The sequence below is a fragment of the Rhinichthys klamathensis genome, unplaced genomic scaffold (assembly GCF_029890125.1).
Source record: "Rhinichthys klamathensis goyatoka isolate OS25496 unplaced genomic scaffold, OSU_Roscu_1.1 h1tg000147l_1, whole genome shotgun sequence".
NCBI lineage: Eukaryota > Metazoa > Chordata > Actinopteri > Cypriniformes > Leuciscidae > Rhinichthys > Rhinichthys klamathensis.
This window is the reverse complement of record NW_026606682.1, coordinates 1944748-1963226: the sequence shown is the minus strand read 5'-3', so window position 1 is coordinate 1963226 and position 18479 is coordinate 1944748. Positions and strand designations below refer to the sequence as shown.

General features: G+C 40.0%; 1 protein-coding gene across 5 annotated transcripts in view; it reads right to left on the bottom strand.

Moving 5' to 3' along the window:
- rarga (retinoic acid receptor gamma a) overlaps positions 1 to 18479 on the bottom strand; it is a 76879-nt gene that overhangs the window by 2638 nt on the left and 55762 nt on the right. For 3 of the 5 annotated variants that reach the window (XM_056257952.1, XM_056257951.1, XM_056257953.1), the window contains 7 exons: positions 6550 to 6698; positions 5481 to 5622; positions 4247 to 4306; positions 1814 to 1977; positions 1010 to 1186; positions 705 to 909; positions 397 to 555 (listed from right to left, as the gene is read on the bottom strand). In XM_056257952.1, coding sequence (XP_056113927.1) covers positions 397 to 555; positions 705 to 909; positions 1010 to 1186; positions 1814 to 1977; positions 4247 to 4306; positions 5481 to 5622; positions 6550 to 6698 — 1056 coding nt within the window. The remainder of the gene's footprint in view (positions 1 to 396; positions 556 to 704; positions 910 to 1009; positions 1187 to 1813; positions 1978 to 4246; positions 4307 to 5480; positions 5623 to 6549; positions 6699 to 18479) is intronic. The other 2 variants (XM_056257954.1, XM_056257955.1) reach the window with 1 other exon arrangement.

Genomic DNA, 18479 nt, shown 5'->3' with positions numbered 1-18479 from the left:
GGATACTATTTTCCTTCCATTGTTCCACTCCATGAGAGTGACAATCTGTTACTTTTTTAGCAGTGTATTTGCCATTAAACCATGAGTATTCTGTCATCTGTGTTGTCAAATGAGTTGTATTTTGCATTGAGGCAAGTCAAATCTTGCATTGAAGCATGTGAATGAGCCTGACCAAGTGCATTTTGCTTTTGTTTAAATATGCAAACTTTTCTCAGAGACTCGTACATATTTGCGTTGCCCTCTGTGTGAACACCATTGGGGTGCAAAACCACTGTCAATACTGTTGGCACTCTTGGTATGAATATGCCGTAAGTTCACTATTTAATTTAAAAAGCAGCCTTTGATTTTCATTAAGATTTATATCTAGTAATGCTATTTTTTGGCTAGTAAACTGACCCTTGGTGCTGATGCCACGTAGATCAGTGATCTTCATCAACATCCGAGGGAACATGTAGGGTTTGTTGGGTCGGCGGCGGCGTGCATAGATCTTCAGAGCCTCCAGCAGGGGCTCCTGCAGACGATCTACACGCTCAGGCTCCTCAAGATCCATTCGGTCTACAGAGAAAGAGGTCAATATCAGTATAGTAGTGCCACCATACATTTTTTAGGTGCTTAAAACCAATTCTGTATTATAATGAGTACACTTTTCCTGTTGCTTCAACTAGATGGCATCAGTGTTGCAACAAAATTGCATTGTGTAATACCTCCACAAATTAGGCAGATGGCGCTGAGGAGGCCAGTTTCTGTATCATCCATCTCAAGGGGCAGAAGCTGACCAGCGAAGGCAAACACCAGGTCAGTGAGCGGGCCGAAGCCAGCATTATGCATCTGAGTCCGGTTGAGGGTCAGTCCATCTGAAAAGGTCATTGTGTCCTGGTCCGGTGTGTATCGTGTACAGATTCGCAGCATCTACAAGATATATATATATTAAGTAAAATATTATGTGAATGTGACATTGTAGATGCATGGTCTGCATCAAGGTGAGTTTCTTTAAGGAGGGCACACATACTAGAATGTCCAAGCAAGCTGATTTAAGGAGGGTGATCTGATCTGCGATGGTGAGGGTGGTGAAGCCTGGAAGGCGTTTGGCAAATTCCACAATTTTAATGATGCACTTGGTTGAAAGCTCACTGAATTTGTCCCATAGGCCCAGGTCCAGCTGAACCCGGTGGTCTGAGCTTGAGTTCTGATAAAAAGAAAATGAGAAGAGGAGGTTAATATATTTATGCATGAATATTTTGATGTCACCATGGAATCAAAACTGACTATTCTTATTTTTTTTATGGAATACTGTAGTACTTTTGATATTGTTTACCATATTGTTTATCATATACTCATTCTCATGTCATTCCAAAACCATTTGACTCATTCTCCCATGGAACACGAGGTGAAAATTTGCAGAATGTACAAAAAAAGGTGAATTTCCAATCTGTTCCTCACACCTTTTTAAAAAAGGTGCTTTAAAATACTTGGAATACAGCACATGAGTTGAATGGCCCACTTTTATGATAGTTGTATGATTCTTTTTTTTCTTTTTTTTTTGGAGCTTGGTGGCCCCGGTGCTTATTTACATGAATTATAATGAAAGACTGTCCCGAAAATCCGTCAGAAAGAATTTCACAGAAAAAGTTTGGAACAACATAAGATTGAGTAAATGACAATTTTTATCTTTTGGGTGCACTGTTCCTTTAAATTATGTTTTCAATAAAAAGAACGTTTATCACACTACATCTGACATGGTCAGTTTACACCGCTATAAATAAATTCCACATTCCATTGCTGACAGATTCGCTCATTTTCAGAAAACACTCACTGTGGTGTATTTTCCCAGCTGGCCGAGAGAAGGGAAGGTCTCTTGATGTGCTTTGCTCACTTTGTTGACCAGCTCCTCCAGTTCCCCACTCAGCTCGTAGCTCTCTGGCGGAACGACCTCATCCTTCACGTCCTTCTTCTTCTTATTTCGATCATTGCGCACAGCTGAAAGTCACAAAGAGAGGCTCCTTAATACTTCTACACTGAGTCAGGTTCACTCACAAACTGCCAAACTATGATCTTTGCACTTGGATGTGCAACCTAGTAAAACTTTACAAAGTGAATTGCCAGAAAAAACATCAGATGATTTAATCGGGTTTAATTCCTTACAATGTCCTAGACCTAGAATGTCTAACCAGGCACACTGCAACACATTGCTTAATATACAATTATGAGGAACAGGATTTTAAACTTGCTAACCAGGTACTGCGCAAAACTAAGTGACCAAAAAATGGTCTGACTCTAATGAAAACATGACCAATGTACATTTCACACCAAAAATAAAATAAAATAAATGCATATTACTTTTTTTATTCTATAAGCTATTGTGCCTTTCATTGATGATTTTTTTAATACTGTACAATGACTATTTTAAATAATGTATTTAAATCATAAATTAACTATAACTAAAACCAACATGACATAGTCTTGGTCAGAATTATTGGTACCCTTGGTAAATAAAAAATAATAATAATAAAAAAAACATCCACAAAATTCTAACCTTTCAAGCACAACAATTGAAAATGAGGGGGGATCTCATTATGAAATAAATGTTTTTCTCTAATACACATTGGCCACAATCAATGGCACCCTTGTATTTAATACTTTTTGCAACCCCCTTTTGCCAAGATAAAATCTCTGAGTTTTCTCCTATAATGCCTGATGAGTTTGGAGAACACCTGACAAGAGATCAGAGACCATTTCTCCATACAGAATCTCTCCAGATCCTTCAAATTCCCAGATCCATGTTGGTGGTTCTTCACTCCAGTTCAGCCCACTCATTTTCTATAGGGTTCAGGTCAGGGACTGGGATGATGGTCATGGCAGAAGCTTCATTTTATGCTCAGTGACACATTTTTGTGTTGATTTTGATGTTTTTATTGGATCATTGTCCAGATGGAAGATCCAACCACAACTCATTATAAGATTTCTATAATCTTATAATGAAGATTCATTATAAGATTCTTATAATGATGATGATTTCTAGAATCATCAGGGTTTTTTTGGGGGGGGGGGGGGGGTTGTCTGTTGGAATTTGATAGAATCCATGATTTCTTGTATCTGAACTAAATGTCCAGGACCTCCAGCAGAAACATTAACGATCCAGCATTATATTTAACCGTGGGTATGGGGTCCCTGTGTGCACCAAACCCATCTGGTGGGTTTGGTGCCAAAAAGGGCTTTTTTTGTTTTGTTTCATCTGACCATAGAATCCAGTCCCCTTTGAAGTTTCTGTCGTGCTTGACAACGGAATATGCTGGAGTTTGTTTTTGGATGAGAGCAGAGGATTTTTCTTGAAACCCTCCAAAACAACTTGTGATTAGGTGCTGTTTGAATTATTTATTTATAATAATAATAATAATTATTATTATTATTTAGGCTTTCTGACCCCAAAATTGAACTATTTTCTGCAATTCTCTATCTGTGATCCTTGGAGAGTCTTTGGCCACTCAAACTTTCCTCCTCACCATGCATTAAGACGATATAGACACACTTCCTCTTCCTCTTTCATAATGCCATAATTCCTCTTTAATCAAATTACTATTTATTGGAGCTTCTTAATTATCGCCCTGATGGTGGAAATGGGAATTTTCAATGCTTTAGCTATTTTCTTACAGTCACTTTATATTTTGCGAAGCTCAACAATTTTTTTGCTGCACATCACAACTATATTCTTTGGATTTACTCAATCCATGGATGATTAAGGGGATTTGGCCTTAGTGTTTCCTCATTTAGATTCCTGTGAAACAGAAAGTCATGGGTGTATAGTGTCATGTTCCTAGTCACCCTGGTGTGCAAAAAAATATTCCCAAAAGTATATGGGAATATACTTCAGAGATATTTTACTCATAAAAAATTCTAGGGGTACCAATAATTGTGGCCATTGTGTATTAAATAATTTTTTTTTATTTCATAATGTGATTTTCTCACACTTTAATTTTTTTTTTACTTCAATGAAAGGTTCAATTTGTGTGAAATTTGTTAATGAAAGATCAAAAGGATAAACAACTCCGATTTATTTTCATCAACTTCTTTGATCATATTTACCAAGCGTGTCAATATGTCTGACCACAGCTGTAAATAACATAAACATAAATACATAATTGCAACAGAAAATGTGATTTCTTGTCATAAAAATGCCACTAAAAATAGGCTCATTTATTTACAAAAAATATACTTTCATTGTATAAAATTTATGTAAAATATAATTTACTTTTTTCCATTGATTTTGAGGTGATGTTCTTGACAGGTTTTGTAAGATTCATCTTGTCACCTGTTAGAACAAACTCAGTTTAACTTAGATAGCATTTATCACTTGGGCCCTGTCCCAAACGGCACACTTCATATGCACTTTCGGTCTTGTGGACTTACAATGGCTGCCGCGTGCGCGTGTCTGTTAAGTCCATGAGACCTCAGGGTGTCTCATTTGTCATTTTAGGTTTCAGAAGGGTTGCGAGCGAGCGATATGCGCCCTCAATGCACACTTTTGCCGAGCCCACACCGATGCGAGCTCCGCAGCAGACTTCTTCCCGATAGTCAAAGCGGCGTTACGTCTCTAAAGTGCGACTCAAAGGAAGACCGCGAGTGCTTAGGGTGCCATTTGGGACAGGGCCTTGTTGTGTTATCGCATCTCTCCAGATTAGGATACCGAATCGTAAACGTAATCACTAATACATGGAAAAATTACCTCAGATCGGACACTGTGGGTGTTTTGGTGAGTTTGACCCAAGGGAGAGCAGCCCTGCCAACCCTAAACCCCCTCCCCTCTTTCTCTCGCAATCCCCCCCCCCCCATTCTTTCCTTCCTCTCCGGATATCCAGTAATAGCAAAAGCACAATGTGATCCCAGCCCCTACACACATCCCATACATATAAACGCACACATACATGTCCCAGTGGACACATAGAGAGCCAATGTGCCACTCTCCTCGTGACATCATCGCCGTGACCCTGGCAAATGAACAAACACATGCCCCAGACTCGCTCTTTCAACCTCAGGCTATTGTCTTTGTTACAACACAAATCTGTTAGTGCCAAGTAATAAAGTGACTAGAGGAAAGGCTACCAAAGAAATCACACCTACCGTGGATGGATTGATGTGGGTGAAATTGCAGACACGAAACCCATTTGTGAAGTGAACATTCATGTTGAGCTCTAACCTCTATGCTAACCAGCTTTATTGGTTTGTGTTTGAACTTTTATTTCTCTTTTGTGTCTTCAAGTGTCTCTCCTGGCAGTTTACAGTCATCTACAGTTTGTTTATGCCAGTGCTCCGGGTCTCAAGTCTCATGACTCTAAATTTGTCTGTGTCTCTCTGGGTTGTATGTCTAGCCTATATAAGTGTGTCCCCGTCTGTCTCCTGTCCCATCTCTATATTTGTGTTTGTGTATGTGGGTCTTGGCCGAAGACCAATAAGCTCACGTGCTTGGCAGAGGCCTGAACACTCACCTTCCTTGGACATGCCAACTTCGAAGCACTTCTGCAGCCGGCAGTACTGGCAACGGTTGCGCGTGACCTTGTTTATCTGGCAGTTCTTGTCACGGTGGCAGGTGTACACCATGTTCTTCTGAATACTGCGACGGAAGAAACCCTACAACAGACATCCAAGAGAGAGAGAGAGTGTTAGTAGGTCAGCTGAAGAGTAGGTCAACCACCTTTCCTCTCCTATCATTTCTCTTATACAAGCTGTCAGTGTATTGTTCAAAGTTGCTGATCCAGAACTGTCTTATGCTAATGAAGTAATATTGCTTTTGTTATATAAATGGTCAAAAATCTGAAAAGTCAAAGTGATGAAACGGCCCTTATACCTAAATAAATAGAATATTGATATTATGCCAAAAATGGATCATTACTTGCTGCAAACAGCTTACCATTGGGTTAAAGAAACTAACTGGGCCTGTTCACACAGAATGTGTTATTGCTTCCGTTAAATTGTTTTTGTATGTAAATATGTGCTTGATGGGTTTTTTCAGTGTTTTGATAAGATGTCGTGTCAAGGTTTTCAACTTTTAACTAAAATAGGTCTTGAGAAACTTTATTGAACACATAATTTTATTACATTTAAAATCAATAAGCTGCTTGAAGCCTTCACCATAGTTGTATTTCACCAGTGGTAATTAGTACAACACATATTGTATCATTTAAACATAGTAAAAATGACTATTGCATTGCCTCTCATTGCTGTTCACATTACTCATATTACATCACATTACATCACAATACTGTTCACATTATGCTGATACTGCACAACTGTATCCTTTTCAAGTGACATTTTGTGTTTTCATAAGCATTTTTGCTCCTTGCACTACAAGTTCCTCAATCAGTCTTAGTTTCTTGCTGTTGACAGGTGCGAAAATACTTTTTTTAGTATTTAAGTATTTTTAATGTTTGAGAGCTGAACCTCCACGCTTCTCTGTATTTTTTACATTTTTGCCAAAAATCAAGACAAAGTGTCTAACAGCCTCATGAAAAACATGAGATTTGCCAGGCCACGGGCGATGGGAGTTCTGCTGTTTACCTTGCAACCCTCGCAAGAACTGACACCATAGTGGTACCCAGAAGACTTGTCCTGACAGACGAAGCAGGGCTTGTAAACACGAGGCGGAGGTGGTGGAGAAGGGGAGCTGGGCACCATCTCCTCCGAACTGGTGCTCTGGGTCTCCACCGCTGAAGAGAGATCAACAGGAGAGAAAAGAAAACATCAGACGCTTCGCTTAATCACATCACTTCACACTATTTACACAACACAGGAGGATTTAATGAGAGGGAGATATTAAACGCCACATGGAGAGAAGAAAAGATTCTCCCGTGAACCTTTTAAACCGTATCCGATTTCAAAGACCCACGAGTGCTTTGAAAACCATCATGATTCCTCGCTAAACCTTTTTCATGATGCCCCCGAGCAGAAACACACAAGGCACTACCCATCACTGCTTTTTAAATCTGTTATTGTATAAGAAGCATCTGCCGACTAGGTAAAAAGTCAAATCTAGTTAACATGTCTGTAGAATTCATCTCCCTCAAGTTCCGCCCCCCAGCCTACCCCGTCCTTAGGGGGTCAGGATTTTAAGGGATTAGGCTGGTGATTGACACTGGAATGAAAAGAAAACACAAACAGTTTAACACTAGCCGACAGATAAGCGGAGCCGATAAGACAGGTTGCTCATCTATGTCACATAGCCTGGGGGAAAAACTCCACCCTGCACTTGGGGTCTTGCACGCGGGACGGACTAGTGTCACACTAATTCTGATGTCAAGCCTTACTGAAAGTCATGACTTTGAGATATCACACCAGATCAAACCCTAAAATACATTTTCCACAACAAGAACAAACTACAGAACAAACTTCTGTAGCACTGCTTTATAGCTGAATCAAATTAGTTTTATAATTGCTTTGAAACAATCTGTATTGTATAAAGTTCGTTATAAATAAAGGTGACTTAACGTGACTTTTTTGTTTGTTTACATTTTCACATGCCCAATAGTTTCTTTTAGTGACCGCTTGGTCAGTCAAAATCCAAACCCCCACCCCTTACTCTTGCCATCTTTTGACACACAAAACCCTATTTTTCTCTTAAATTCCTCAGTGCAGTCCTGCTAGGTTTTAATAGAGGCCCCTGCTCGTAAGCTAGGCCTATAAAGGTGGTCTCATGGCTGGACTGGAGGCCCTAGCCCGGCTGGCGGGGTCTTTATTAAGACTCAGACACCTCGGGCTGCCATTCACACCACCAGCTGTAGCCTGAGCTAGTTAAAAAAAAGGCCCAATCATAAAAATAAAATAAATAAAAACAGGGAGGCTCTAAACTTCTAACTTTTATTGCCCCACCTTCTTCAGCTACCTTCAATGGAAAGCCTAAACTCAACCAACAACCCCTCCCTCTCCGTCCCACCACAGGGTTCAGCAAAAACCACCAGCTTGGCTTTTTACAAGAGTTTGGAGACTTCAAAAGAAGAAAAGGGGGCATAAAAAGAGGAATTTGATAGAAAACAGAAAAAGGGACGAGGGTGGAGGGGGTGAACGAGGAGAGGCGAATAGTCCTATTTAAGGTCGAGCTCACATACAGTAGGGCCTTCTGTTCATGGCCATGGTTACAAACAAATCACTTATTCTTGAGAAATACACAAGCTTTCTGAGTATATGATGTAGTAAAAAAAAAAGAAGCTAATTGCATTTGAACTAGCAATGTGCATGACATTTGCTTATTTTTTACCGCTCAATTTTAAAGTGCGCAAGAGGAATTTTCTCAGAGTAACATCTAGCTTAGTTATTTCATGATTTTGGGAACACTAACTAGTGCATTAATATCACAATGAGTGAAGAACTAACGCAAAAAGGCTATCAAAACACAATAGGTCACATTAACGTTATAATTCCTGTATAAACCCCCAACATGTATGCTATCTCAACACATACGTGTTTTGAATACTAAGTATATGCTTTGAAGTAAATGTTGCACAGCAGGATCAGGCTCTCCCCTGAAACTAGCGTGAACTCGTTTGTTTATATAGCAATACTGGCAATATGCTGGTAATGACAAGCGCCTGAAAAGAACCGCAAACTGCATGTGGCGTGAAGAAACGGCTACTGATTGACACCGTCTGAGTAGCTAGGAATAAAAAAAGAATGGGAGGGGGATCAAAATCCATCAGGATCTCTCAACAACCCGAGACGGTTCCTGCCGTAAAAAACCCCGGTCGCTTTCCCTCCCTCTAACACCTCTTCCCAAATATCAGTCAACACTTCTCCCGGGGTGCACAATGGGATGGGTTCTTGTGTCAGCCCGGAGGCCCTCTCTGCTAAGCTCTCCTCTGTTAGGGAAACAAAGCGCTCTGAAATGAGAGGCCTCCTTATCAGCTCTCCAGCCAGGGACTTGATTTGCATCACAATGCGAAGGCAGAGGGAGGATGGCTGCTGATGGAGGGACAGGTAGAGGCCGACTGCAGTTATCAGTAGATGCTGCTCATTTCCTGCCTGGTATTGTGTTTCTGTCCTGAACTGGTCTTTCTGTATCCTCTGTACATAGGTATTCCAGGTGGACCTTCCTATGCTAATCCCAGTGTCAACCTAGACAAAGTGCCCCTGTGGTAGGAAAACAGCCATATCTACAAGCAGACACACACACACACACAATATATGCCGAACACACACACACACACACACACACACACGATGATCCTATGCTGGCAAAATATGTACACATACACAAAACAGGGGTGTCAAAAGCATTTAAATATTTATATAAATAAATATTTATTTGTATTACTAAAAGTATAATTTATTTCATATTTTTAAAATTTACTTTTACATTTAAAATATTTAGTAAATAATAATAAGCAAATAATATAAATAATAAAATATTTAATATTTATTAAAAAAAAAACGTTTAACTGTTCAATTAACAAAATAAAATGAAAAATATTAAGAAAAATATTATCAATAACATCTATATTTAGGTACACTGAAAAAAATCAGAAATTGCCAGTCAACTTCACAAACAATTACAAAAGAAACAGCAAATAACACTAAATTAAATGTGAAATTTTGAAGTAGAAAAACTTGCAACTTCAAACTTGGTTACACTTTATTGGTTAAGGTGACAGTTACATTGTACTAACTCAAATAGGTACTGAGTAATATTAATTAAGTACATGTACTTACTATGGAGTTACGGTTAGGGTTAGGGTTTGGTTTAGGGTTAGTTACATGTAATTCTGCATAATTTACTGTTATCACTATAGTAAGTAATGTACATGTATAACGTGTAATTAAGTCACCTGAAAAAAATCTTTTTTTACAGGTTAAGATCTAGTGGGTAAGGGTCAATAATATCCACAATGCCGTGCAGATGCACATGCATACAAACTATAAACATTTCATTTTTTGCCGAAAAGAGTAGTCTTGGTTCAAACCCATTTCATAAAAAAATGAGTTTGGTAACAATAAACAACTTGGGTTGGCCTCATGGGTAACAGGAAGCGAGCTGTGACTTTGAGTTTCTTTATTTTGGTTCAGTCTAGAAGTCTAACAATCACAAGTATAGAAAAAGCACAAAATAACAAGTGTCAGCTTCATGTGTTTTAAGTGTTGCAACACTACTTTTAGCTGAGCCACATATGACGCATTGGCTGCGGAACAACTATTCTTTCACAATAGAAGAGCAGATTTTGTGTACGTGACTGAGGGTGTGATTGAATCTTCAGTGGAGCACTGTTCCCAAATCTAGTCTTGGCATGTGAGCATGTGTGTGTTCAGTTCTGCATGGGCGCCCGTCCAACGAGTGTCTCTAAAGACTCCCATTTGATTTGCAAATATAGTTCTCTGCGTCTCAATTCCTCTTAAGTATTTCAGCGTGTTGGGCGTGTATTTGCGTGTCGCTCGCTTTGCATTTCTCAGAACATAATCCTGCTTCCCTCCACTGAAAACTCCATGATTTTGCTTCGCCTCAAATTACAACCCCATACCGCAGAGTTGGGTGGACAGACTGCTTTGTTGTGCGTGTAGCCAGTGCGGCAGACGGGCCACAGATTGGCCAGGTTTTTTGGAGCGGTGTGATTGATAGACTGACTGGCAGGGCCCCCTCTCTGCGAGCGGTGCCTGATGGGCAAGGACACACAGTCCTCCTGGCTGCCAACTTCCTGATGAGGGGAACCGACCATGGCTCTTTCTCTGCTTCTGTGTCTCATTGCCCACGGCTTCCTGCCATCACCCAGATCCTCCTCACATGCTGTTGTCATCGTACCTCCTTATACTACACAACCCCATTTCCTTCCTCTCCACCGCATCACTGTTTCTTTCCGCTGGATGTATTCTCACTGATTGCAGGCTTTATCTTATCGCAAGCTGTTTTTCGACATTTCTAAATTCACATATTGCAGTGAGAGAATTTTTTTGATGTATTGAGAGAAACAGCCATTTTTGCCATTTATTTGGCAAATTGACTTTAAGAGCCAAAAAATAAATAATAATAATTCAATGCTAATGCTAATGGCTAATGGAATATGTTTTTGAACACAAGAAAACTAAACTTAAATTTAAAATTTTTTACAAATTAAATAAAACATTTGAAGTGCTCAGAGGAACAATCGTTCAAACTAAGATTTGAACAGTTTCCAGATAATATTTTGTCAATTACTTGGTAAATGGCAAAATGATCAATTTACTAACTAAACTAAACATTTTTTTTAAATGCTACTGAAAAATAATAACGATTTTGAATGCAAAAAAACTCTCAGTAATCAATAAAAACAATTGGTTGATGCCAATAAGCTGACAATTATTTTCATGTAAAGACAAAAAAAAAATTTGCTAATTGCACCAAATAACACCAAAAAATCCATACACCCTCTAATCGACAAAATAAGAAATAAAATTTACTTAAAATTACTTAGGGAGGCCAGTTTAAAATAATTTAGTCTCTGCACAGATGCGGTACAACATATGTGTTAGTTATTGAGCTGAGAGGTGTGTGTGTGTGTGTGTGCTTTTATTAAAGGTGCTGAGCAGTAGCAGTTGCAACAGCTGTCTGTGAGCTCATTACCTGATCTCCCCCTCCTCTCCTCCCCTTTTTCTACTTTTTTTACCTCTATCCTTCCCTCTCATGTGCTTCATCCCAGGCCTGTAAAAAAGGAGGAGTCCTTCCTGTTGCAGTAAGGCCCTTTCTGAAAGGAAGCCCTGTGATAAAACTGGGCAGCCATCCAAGAGATGGCTCAAAGGGAAAGACAGAAAAAGAGAGACAGAAAGATTTACATGCACCCCAGACTGGACAAGGCTGGAGGAATTTACACCCTCATGTCATAACCAGCACACAGGCAAGAATACATACATGAAGACATATGCATGCAGTTAACATTCTCAGTCATTGAGTCGGCCAGGATTAGGTCTTCTGTAGGCCAGCGCCATCACACAGGGTGAGCGAAAGGGCAGCAGGTATGAGCAGCCTTCTTTGCTGGGATGGTTCACTCAAAAATGAACAGTCTGTCATCATTTACTCACCATCACGTCATTCAGAACAGGTATGACTGGAATAACACATTTTTTAAATATTTTTATTTTGCCAGTCAATGGGGACTCATTTCAGTGTATGGATTGTGTTCTGTAGATTTAAAAAAGTCAATGATTTTTGGGTGAATTATCCCTTTAAACTTAAACTCCCCTCAATATGCATTCAATGCTGACTTCCTACATGGCAGCATCTCATAGATCCCATTTAAGACATGTCTGGATGAAGGTGAGCCAGCATTTGGCCTGAAAGACCCCTGAATGAGTGGCGCTCACACATCAATGGACTCAGAGAATCAATCGCCCACACTTGAGTCCTTCCTGGATTACAGGCAATCAGACACCCTTTCAACTATGGCTTACACAGATAGTGGTCTCTCTATTATACCAAAGATGTCTTTTTTTTCTGGTCCGGTAACCAGAAGGTTGCTGGTTTAAGCCTCACAAACTCCATTGATCTTCTACTTGAATCCATCATGCCCTTGAGCAAGTAATTTAACCTTGGGTTGCTCCAGGGGCTTGTCTCTATAATAAATGTAATTTGCAATATGCAAGCTGCTCTAGATAAAAGCGTCCACTTAAAGACTAATTAATTAAAAATAAAAGTTTCAATTAGAATCAAAAAGGTTTTTATAGCCCAAAGCCATAGGGAATCCTCCATAAAGACCTTTTTATTTCCCTAGTTCTTTAGGAAGCCATCTATTCTGTTTTTTTTGTTTTGTTTTTTCAAAGAAACTAGAACCACTAGAAATTGTTTTAATCTCTAAAGAACCATACAGCCAAAATAGTGCTGGAAAAGAACAAATGAAGAGTTCATTGACTAGTTCCAAACACAGCCCATTTAGCAAACCATTTGAGGGACTTTTGTCCTATTCCTCTAGTAGGACTCCATCCAAACAGACAGTGAGGGGGTAATCAGCGCACAAAGACCGGGAATGAAGGCCTGATTCAGAGGAGACAGATTCCTGGTACAGACATCCAAATTTGCAACTCCACTGAATCTCCAGCACCCCTACCAGGCTTCATCTGTGCTGTCAACCCCTGAGTGAGAGTGTCTCCTCTAATTCCTCTCCACTCCAATGGCTGGATGCATCCTCCATGGACACAGCCATTGATCAAGCCAACAGGCAGCGAGACAGCCTCATCTAACCATTATCTTTGATCTTCTGGTCCCTGAAGACTTCCTCTCACCATCTGTCTGTGCTCACCTGCTTTGAGACGGGCAACTTAGCTTGAGTCACAGCCTGAAGTGTCTCTCGGCTTAGAACTGGGGCAAAGGAGCTCCTTGTTTTGCTCTTATTGCTTCCTTCCCCAAACAATAGAAACCACAAAAGTAGAAGCAGCCAAATTACAAAGACTGCCACCTTAATCCTGCAAAATTAAGTTTTGGAGTAAACTGCAGAAGTTTTGGACTTGCTTGGGTTTCAACAAATTGTCCTGATGCCTAATTAGCAAGCAACTTGTGTAGTAATTGCATAGGCTCAATGCTAAACTTTGCTTTGCATAAGGAATGGGCCCAACAGAGTTGTGGCTTCCTGCTGCCTAAATGATTTGCGGTCGATGCTCATAGTAGCTGAGGGTTTCTTGTGTATAAATACTGGCTCTTTCACTATCAGTCCAACAGCCTGGCACACTTCTGTTCTTTCTAAGGGCGAGTCTGTGAGAAACTTCTGCTTTGACTATAGGGGAAATTACAATATGATGTGTGCTTACGTGTGTGGAATTTTTCACTCTAGTGTGGCAGCACGCCTTCTGTGACTGCCCAAGATGTCAGGGTGTGGATGGGCACACTTCGTGGAAACTGGCAATTGCGAAGTTTCAGAGCAATACTGCATGCGGTTTGATGTCCTCTTGAAACCCCGGAGAGCAACAGACAGATCTCACCCGTAATCGTGAAGGAAGTCACCTTGAGAAACAAATCTAAACCACAATGCACTTTTTATTTAGAGCCAACACAGCTTTTCTAAACGGAGCGTAGATCAGCCGAGCCGTAGACATCATCCACCAGACAGACGGTGTCGTCTCTGCTCATACTAAACACTGCACTGAGTCTTCAGACAGCAGATGATCGTTTAAAAAGATGGATGTGTGGGGGTAAAGTACAGATGGTCTGCCCTAACAAGCATCCTTGAGCTCTTGTATCCATTTATCTTTTATGGCTGATTTAGGATGGCCTTTCACCTCGATCTGCATGTACACGTAAAAAATAAAAAATAAAACAAGTAAAATACATGAATGTGTTTTTATATTATTTAACATGTCTTAAAATTTATATTCAAAGGTGATAAATTGGTAATTCAAGCAGTGCTTTGATGGCAGCAGAGATGGTGCTTTGAAGCGGATGAATTTAAAAGGGAAACTTCTCTCAGAGAGTTTTACCCTACTGACAGTTTCAGCATGCTAAACCACAGCACGTAAAAATCTCAGAGGTGTCTTAATTCCCCATTAAAGCATTGCAGATAAAAACCAAATACCAAAGCAAAAACAAAAAGTCTAGATTAACTCAGTTAGTGAAATACTAGCTGACCAGCCTTGCCCGTCCCTAGAGCTATCGTACAACAGGATGTTTTTTGTGAGAAGGGCTACAAGCGTACATGAAACCACTGATAATATCAGTCTGAAAGTATTGTTATCGCATTGTAGGCTTGACAACAATGTGCAGATTTTCCAAGTATCAAAAAGCATCGAGATAACATTGAACAATGAAACAAGACTCAATACCAGAATCAATGTCTCATGAGAAGCATCACCTCATCAACAGTGCTGCTAGACCCTCAACCTGATTCTCATTTTAGATAAAACCAATGATTAACTGACGGGGAGATTCTACGGCCACCTCTGCCGAGAAACATAGTGGGGGTTGAGCTATATTTTCGGCCAACATTTTCACATAACATTGAGCCCTAGTAACGACGGAGCCAAGCCGTCAGTCAACAACACACTGGTAACAGAACTTCTCTCCTCACACTGAGCTCACACATGGTTTCAGACTGACAAAGATCCTGCCAACGCCTCGCCCCCAGAGACAAACTGCCAACCAGGCTCTGGAGCACTCAGTAAACATCCACTAAATCATTGGACAAAAGGGAGGTGATGTCCAAACTATGACAGCCATTGAGCCTCACCCAGAGTTTTCAATCCCATGATGCCTGGCCTTGTTTGTGTCTCTCAGAGACCCATGAAAGTGAAGAGGAAAGATTAGCTAATTAGCAATGCTTCCTGAATAGAACGTGGAACAAATTTGGACTGTGCAATGGCGTGGCCTGACCGTCGAGGTAGTCCTAAAATCTACAACAAGGTGTTGAACTCACCCTAATTGTTTGAACCAAACAGAACCATGAGCTTGTTTTGGTTCTATCAATTACACTGTCTCAACATTTCACACAAGGTCTAAAATTCACCCATCCCTCAAGCAGCGCAAAACAGTCATTGTTGCTGTTCTACGAGGCGGATCTCTCTTATTTACAGTTCCTTGACCCTGCCGGGATATTATGAACTGCCCTTACAGCAGCAAATGGATTCCAGCGGCACACTGTGGAATCTCAGCGGCCACGTCAGGCCTCCTCTCTTGGGTTTGCCTTCAACTCCCTTTTAGACAGGGTTCAGCGGCCATCCACACACAGCTACTGCACCACCTTTAAATCATCAAAACACACCGAAACACCTTATGCATAATTCATGGGTGCAGACATACAAGATATAAGCACAAAATGACAGCACAGACACTGTGGGTCTTATGAGATTCGACATTTGAAAACTCACGTTGTGCATTCGATATGTAATTGTGAATGCTCATTTCCACTATTTTTAGATCACCTTTGTTGTCATCTAACACTCACTAATAATTTAATAACACTGTAATATTTGGCAAAATATACATTTTTATACTGTACACTATAAAGATGTGATTTTTACTTGTAGCATTTAAAAATGACTGATTTTAGTGTTATACTTTAGATTTATTTAGACAAAATATTTGATCAATCAGTTATTGGCCATAACATGAAAATAATTATGGGCTTATCAGTCAGAATTTTTATATCAGTACATCCTTACTTTGCACATTTACAAGCCACACTAAATATTCCTGTACAGAATTGTGTAAGCGTGAATATTTTTAGAGTTTATTAGGACATCCCACAGAAAAATACCACTGAGGGCTAAAACACATCAGAAGTGATATTCCTTAGCCCAAAAGCTAGAAGGGACACTTGCTTATGGGCTAGAACGTCCTCGGAATAAAGTGCAAGATTGAATAACACAAGTTAACAAGTAAAAGCATTATTCATGGCTTGTTGAGTACTAACAGAGTATCTCTCTATTGTTGGACTGGGAGGCAATCAGTGTGAACCCCTCACAGCCACCACTTTTCCTGTTTCCTCCAACACAGAACACACACGCTGACACACACACACACACACCCACAAGCATCGAATCAATCAAGGATCATTTTTTATTCTCCTGCCTCGTCGGGTGCTCTAATCTTTTAATTGAATCTTTTTGTAATTATAACGAAATAATTGAGCTCTTCCATTAATACAAAAAATGAGAGAGGGCTACATGTGACAGCGGACACAGGAAGCCCTCATTTCCCTGTCTTTCATGCACAGCTCTGTTTCAGAGAGCTTATCAGACTCTGATGCGGACAGCACACTTTGCAGAAAACAATGGTGTGTGTGTGTATGGGCCCGAGTGATCAGGACAGGAAGACAATCCTGAATTATAGTCCTCATTTTAACGCAGCAAAATCTCAAAAGAGTAGTAAATTAAACTTCACAAAAATCGAACAAAATGGTGAAATTTTAGTGTTGCACATCATAAGCAACCTCTTAGCAAATAAAAAAGGGAAATCAAGAGCAGACGTGATGCTATCTTTCTTAGGTATAGATTACTAAATCACCTGCGTACTTCCCCTTTTGTAACATATGGCTCAATACATTCAAAGATTGCTTAATAAAAAAGCTCTTTCGGCTCTTTTTCCTTTCAGGGATGGAACAACAGCGGCTCACATAGTCACGAGAGCCGACATTGGCCCGTGCAAAGCCTCTCCATAACCTCTGACATTGATTTTTTTTTTAAAACTGCAAAGGTCTTGAACTGCTGCACATAAAAACAGGAAAGACTGGCCACACTGACAGTGTCCTGAGATTATCTTGCTTTTCACCTCTAACAGGCAGCAGTGGTTTTGTGAATCGTGCAGGGCAATGCAAGTGAAGACCCTACATTGTCAACATGGTTTACTGTGTGGTTCAAGTTTCCTGGAAGCCATTACCAACCAAAACACTGGCACATTTCAATCACTCTGTTGTGAAAATAAAAGCAAAACATCTAAATGCAATAAACACATGTACAATTAGCATATCAAACACATAAGAATATCCATGTACGTTCAAAGGTTTAGGGTCGGTAAGATGTCTTTGAAAACATTTGAAGTCTCTTATGCTCACTATGGTTTTTTATTTAATTTATTTGATTAAACATACAGTAAAACAGACTGTGAAATATTTTAACATATTTTAAAATGTAATATCTCCAAGAACTCCAGTCTTCAGTGTCACAAGATCCTTTAATAATTTGAATATTATTATTAATGTTGAAAACAGCTGTGCCGCTTAATATCTTTTTCAGGATTATTTGATGAATAGAAAGTTCAAAACACCAGAGTTTATTTGAAATAGAACTCAAATAAAGTTTTTACTGTCACTTTTGATTGATTTAATGCATTCTTGCTGAATTTATTGAACAGTATTGTAGTCACATGACCAGCACAATCCAGAATGTTTATAGTTTATGAAGACATCACACAAAGTCTAAAGTGTAGAAAAAGTGCTAAAATCCCCCAGATGTATTAAGCCATGGTGCTCATGTGGGCAACATAGGTTCGAGTCTTGGCCTGCAATGTCTCCCTACACCCTTTTGATGTTCGCTAATCAAATAAAGACACAAAAAAAGATGAAACTTTAAGAGACAGTGAGACAAACTTAAGTCTTAGAGAAGATTACCCAAAATGCATTGCAGCTGGCCTGTAATACTGAACTAAAACATTGATTAATCTGGTCAAAGAGGACAATGAAAGGCAACTACTGAGTGTATCCTGTGGTCGGATAGACTAGTCTTGTTTACAGAGGTTACTGGGCATGGTGGCTTGTAACAGTACACCGCTTCTGCTCTTCCCTGAGGGCAGCAGGATCTGTCCAATTGCCTCTCGATATCCACTATTTGCTGGAACCACGAAGGAACAGAATCCGAGATGCAGCAGTGGCGCATTCGGAGGGCTCGTTTTCCATCGTGGGCCCTGACTGTGTGCTTGTGTAGCGTTGGTGAGACATGACTGATTAAATAAACAGATTTCATCTTGTTATCATCAGGGCTCTGGCCAAGGAGAAGAGGCATTATGGACCTCCCTCCCTCCCCTCCCCTCCGGGTCGAGCTCAGACAGGGCATCTGTC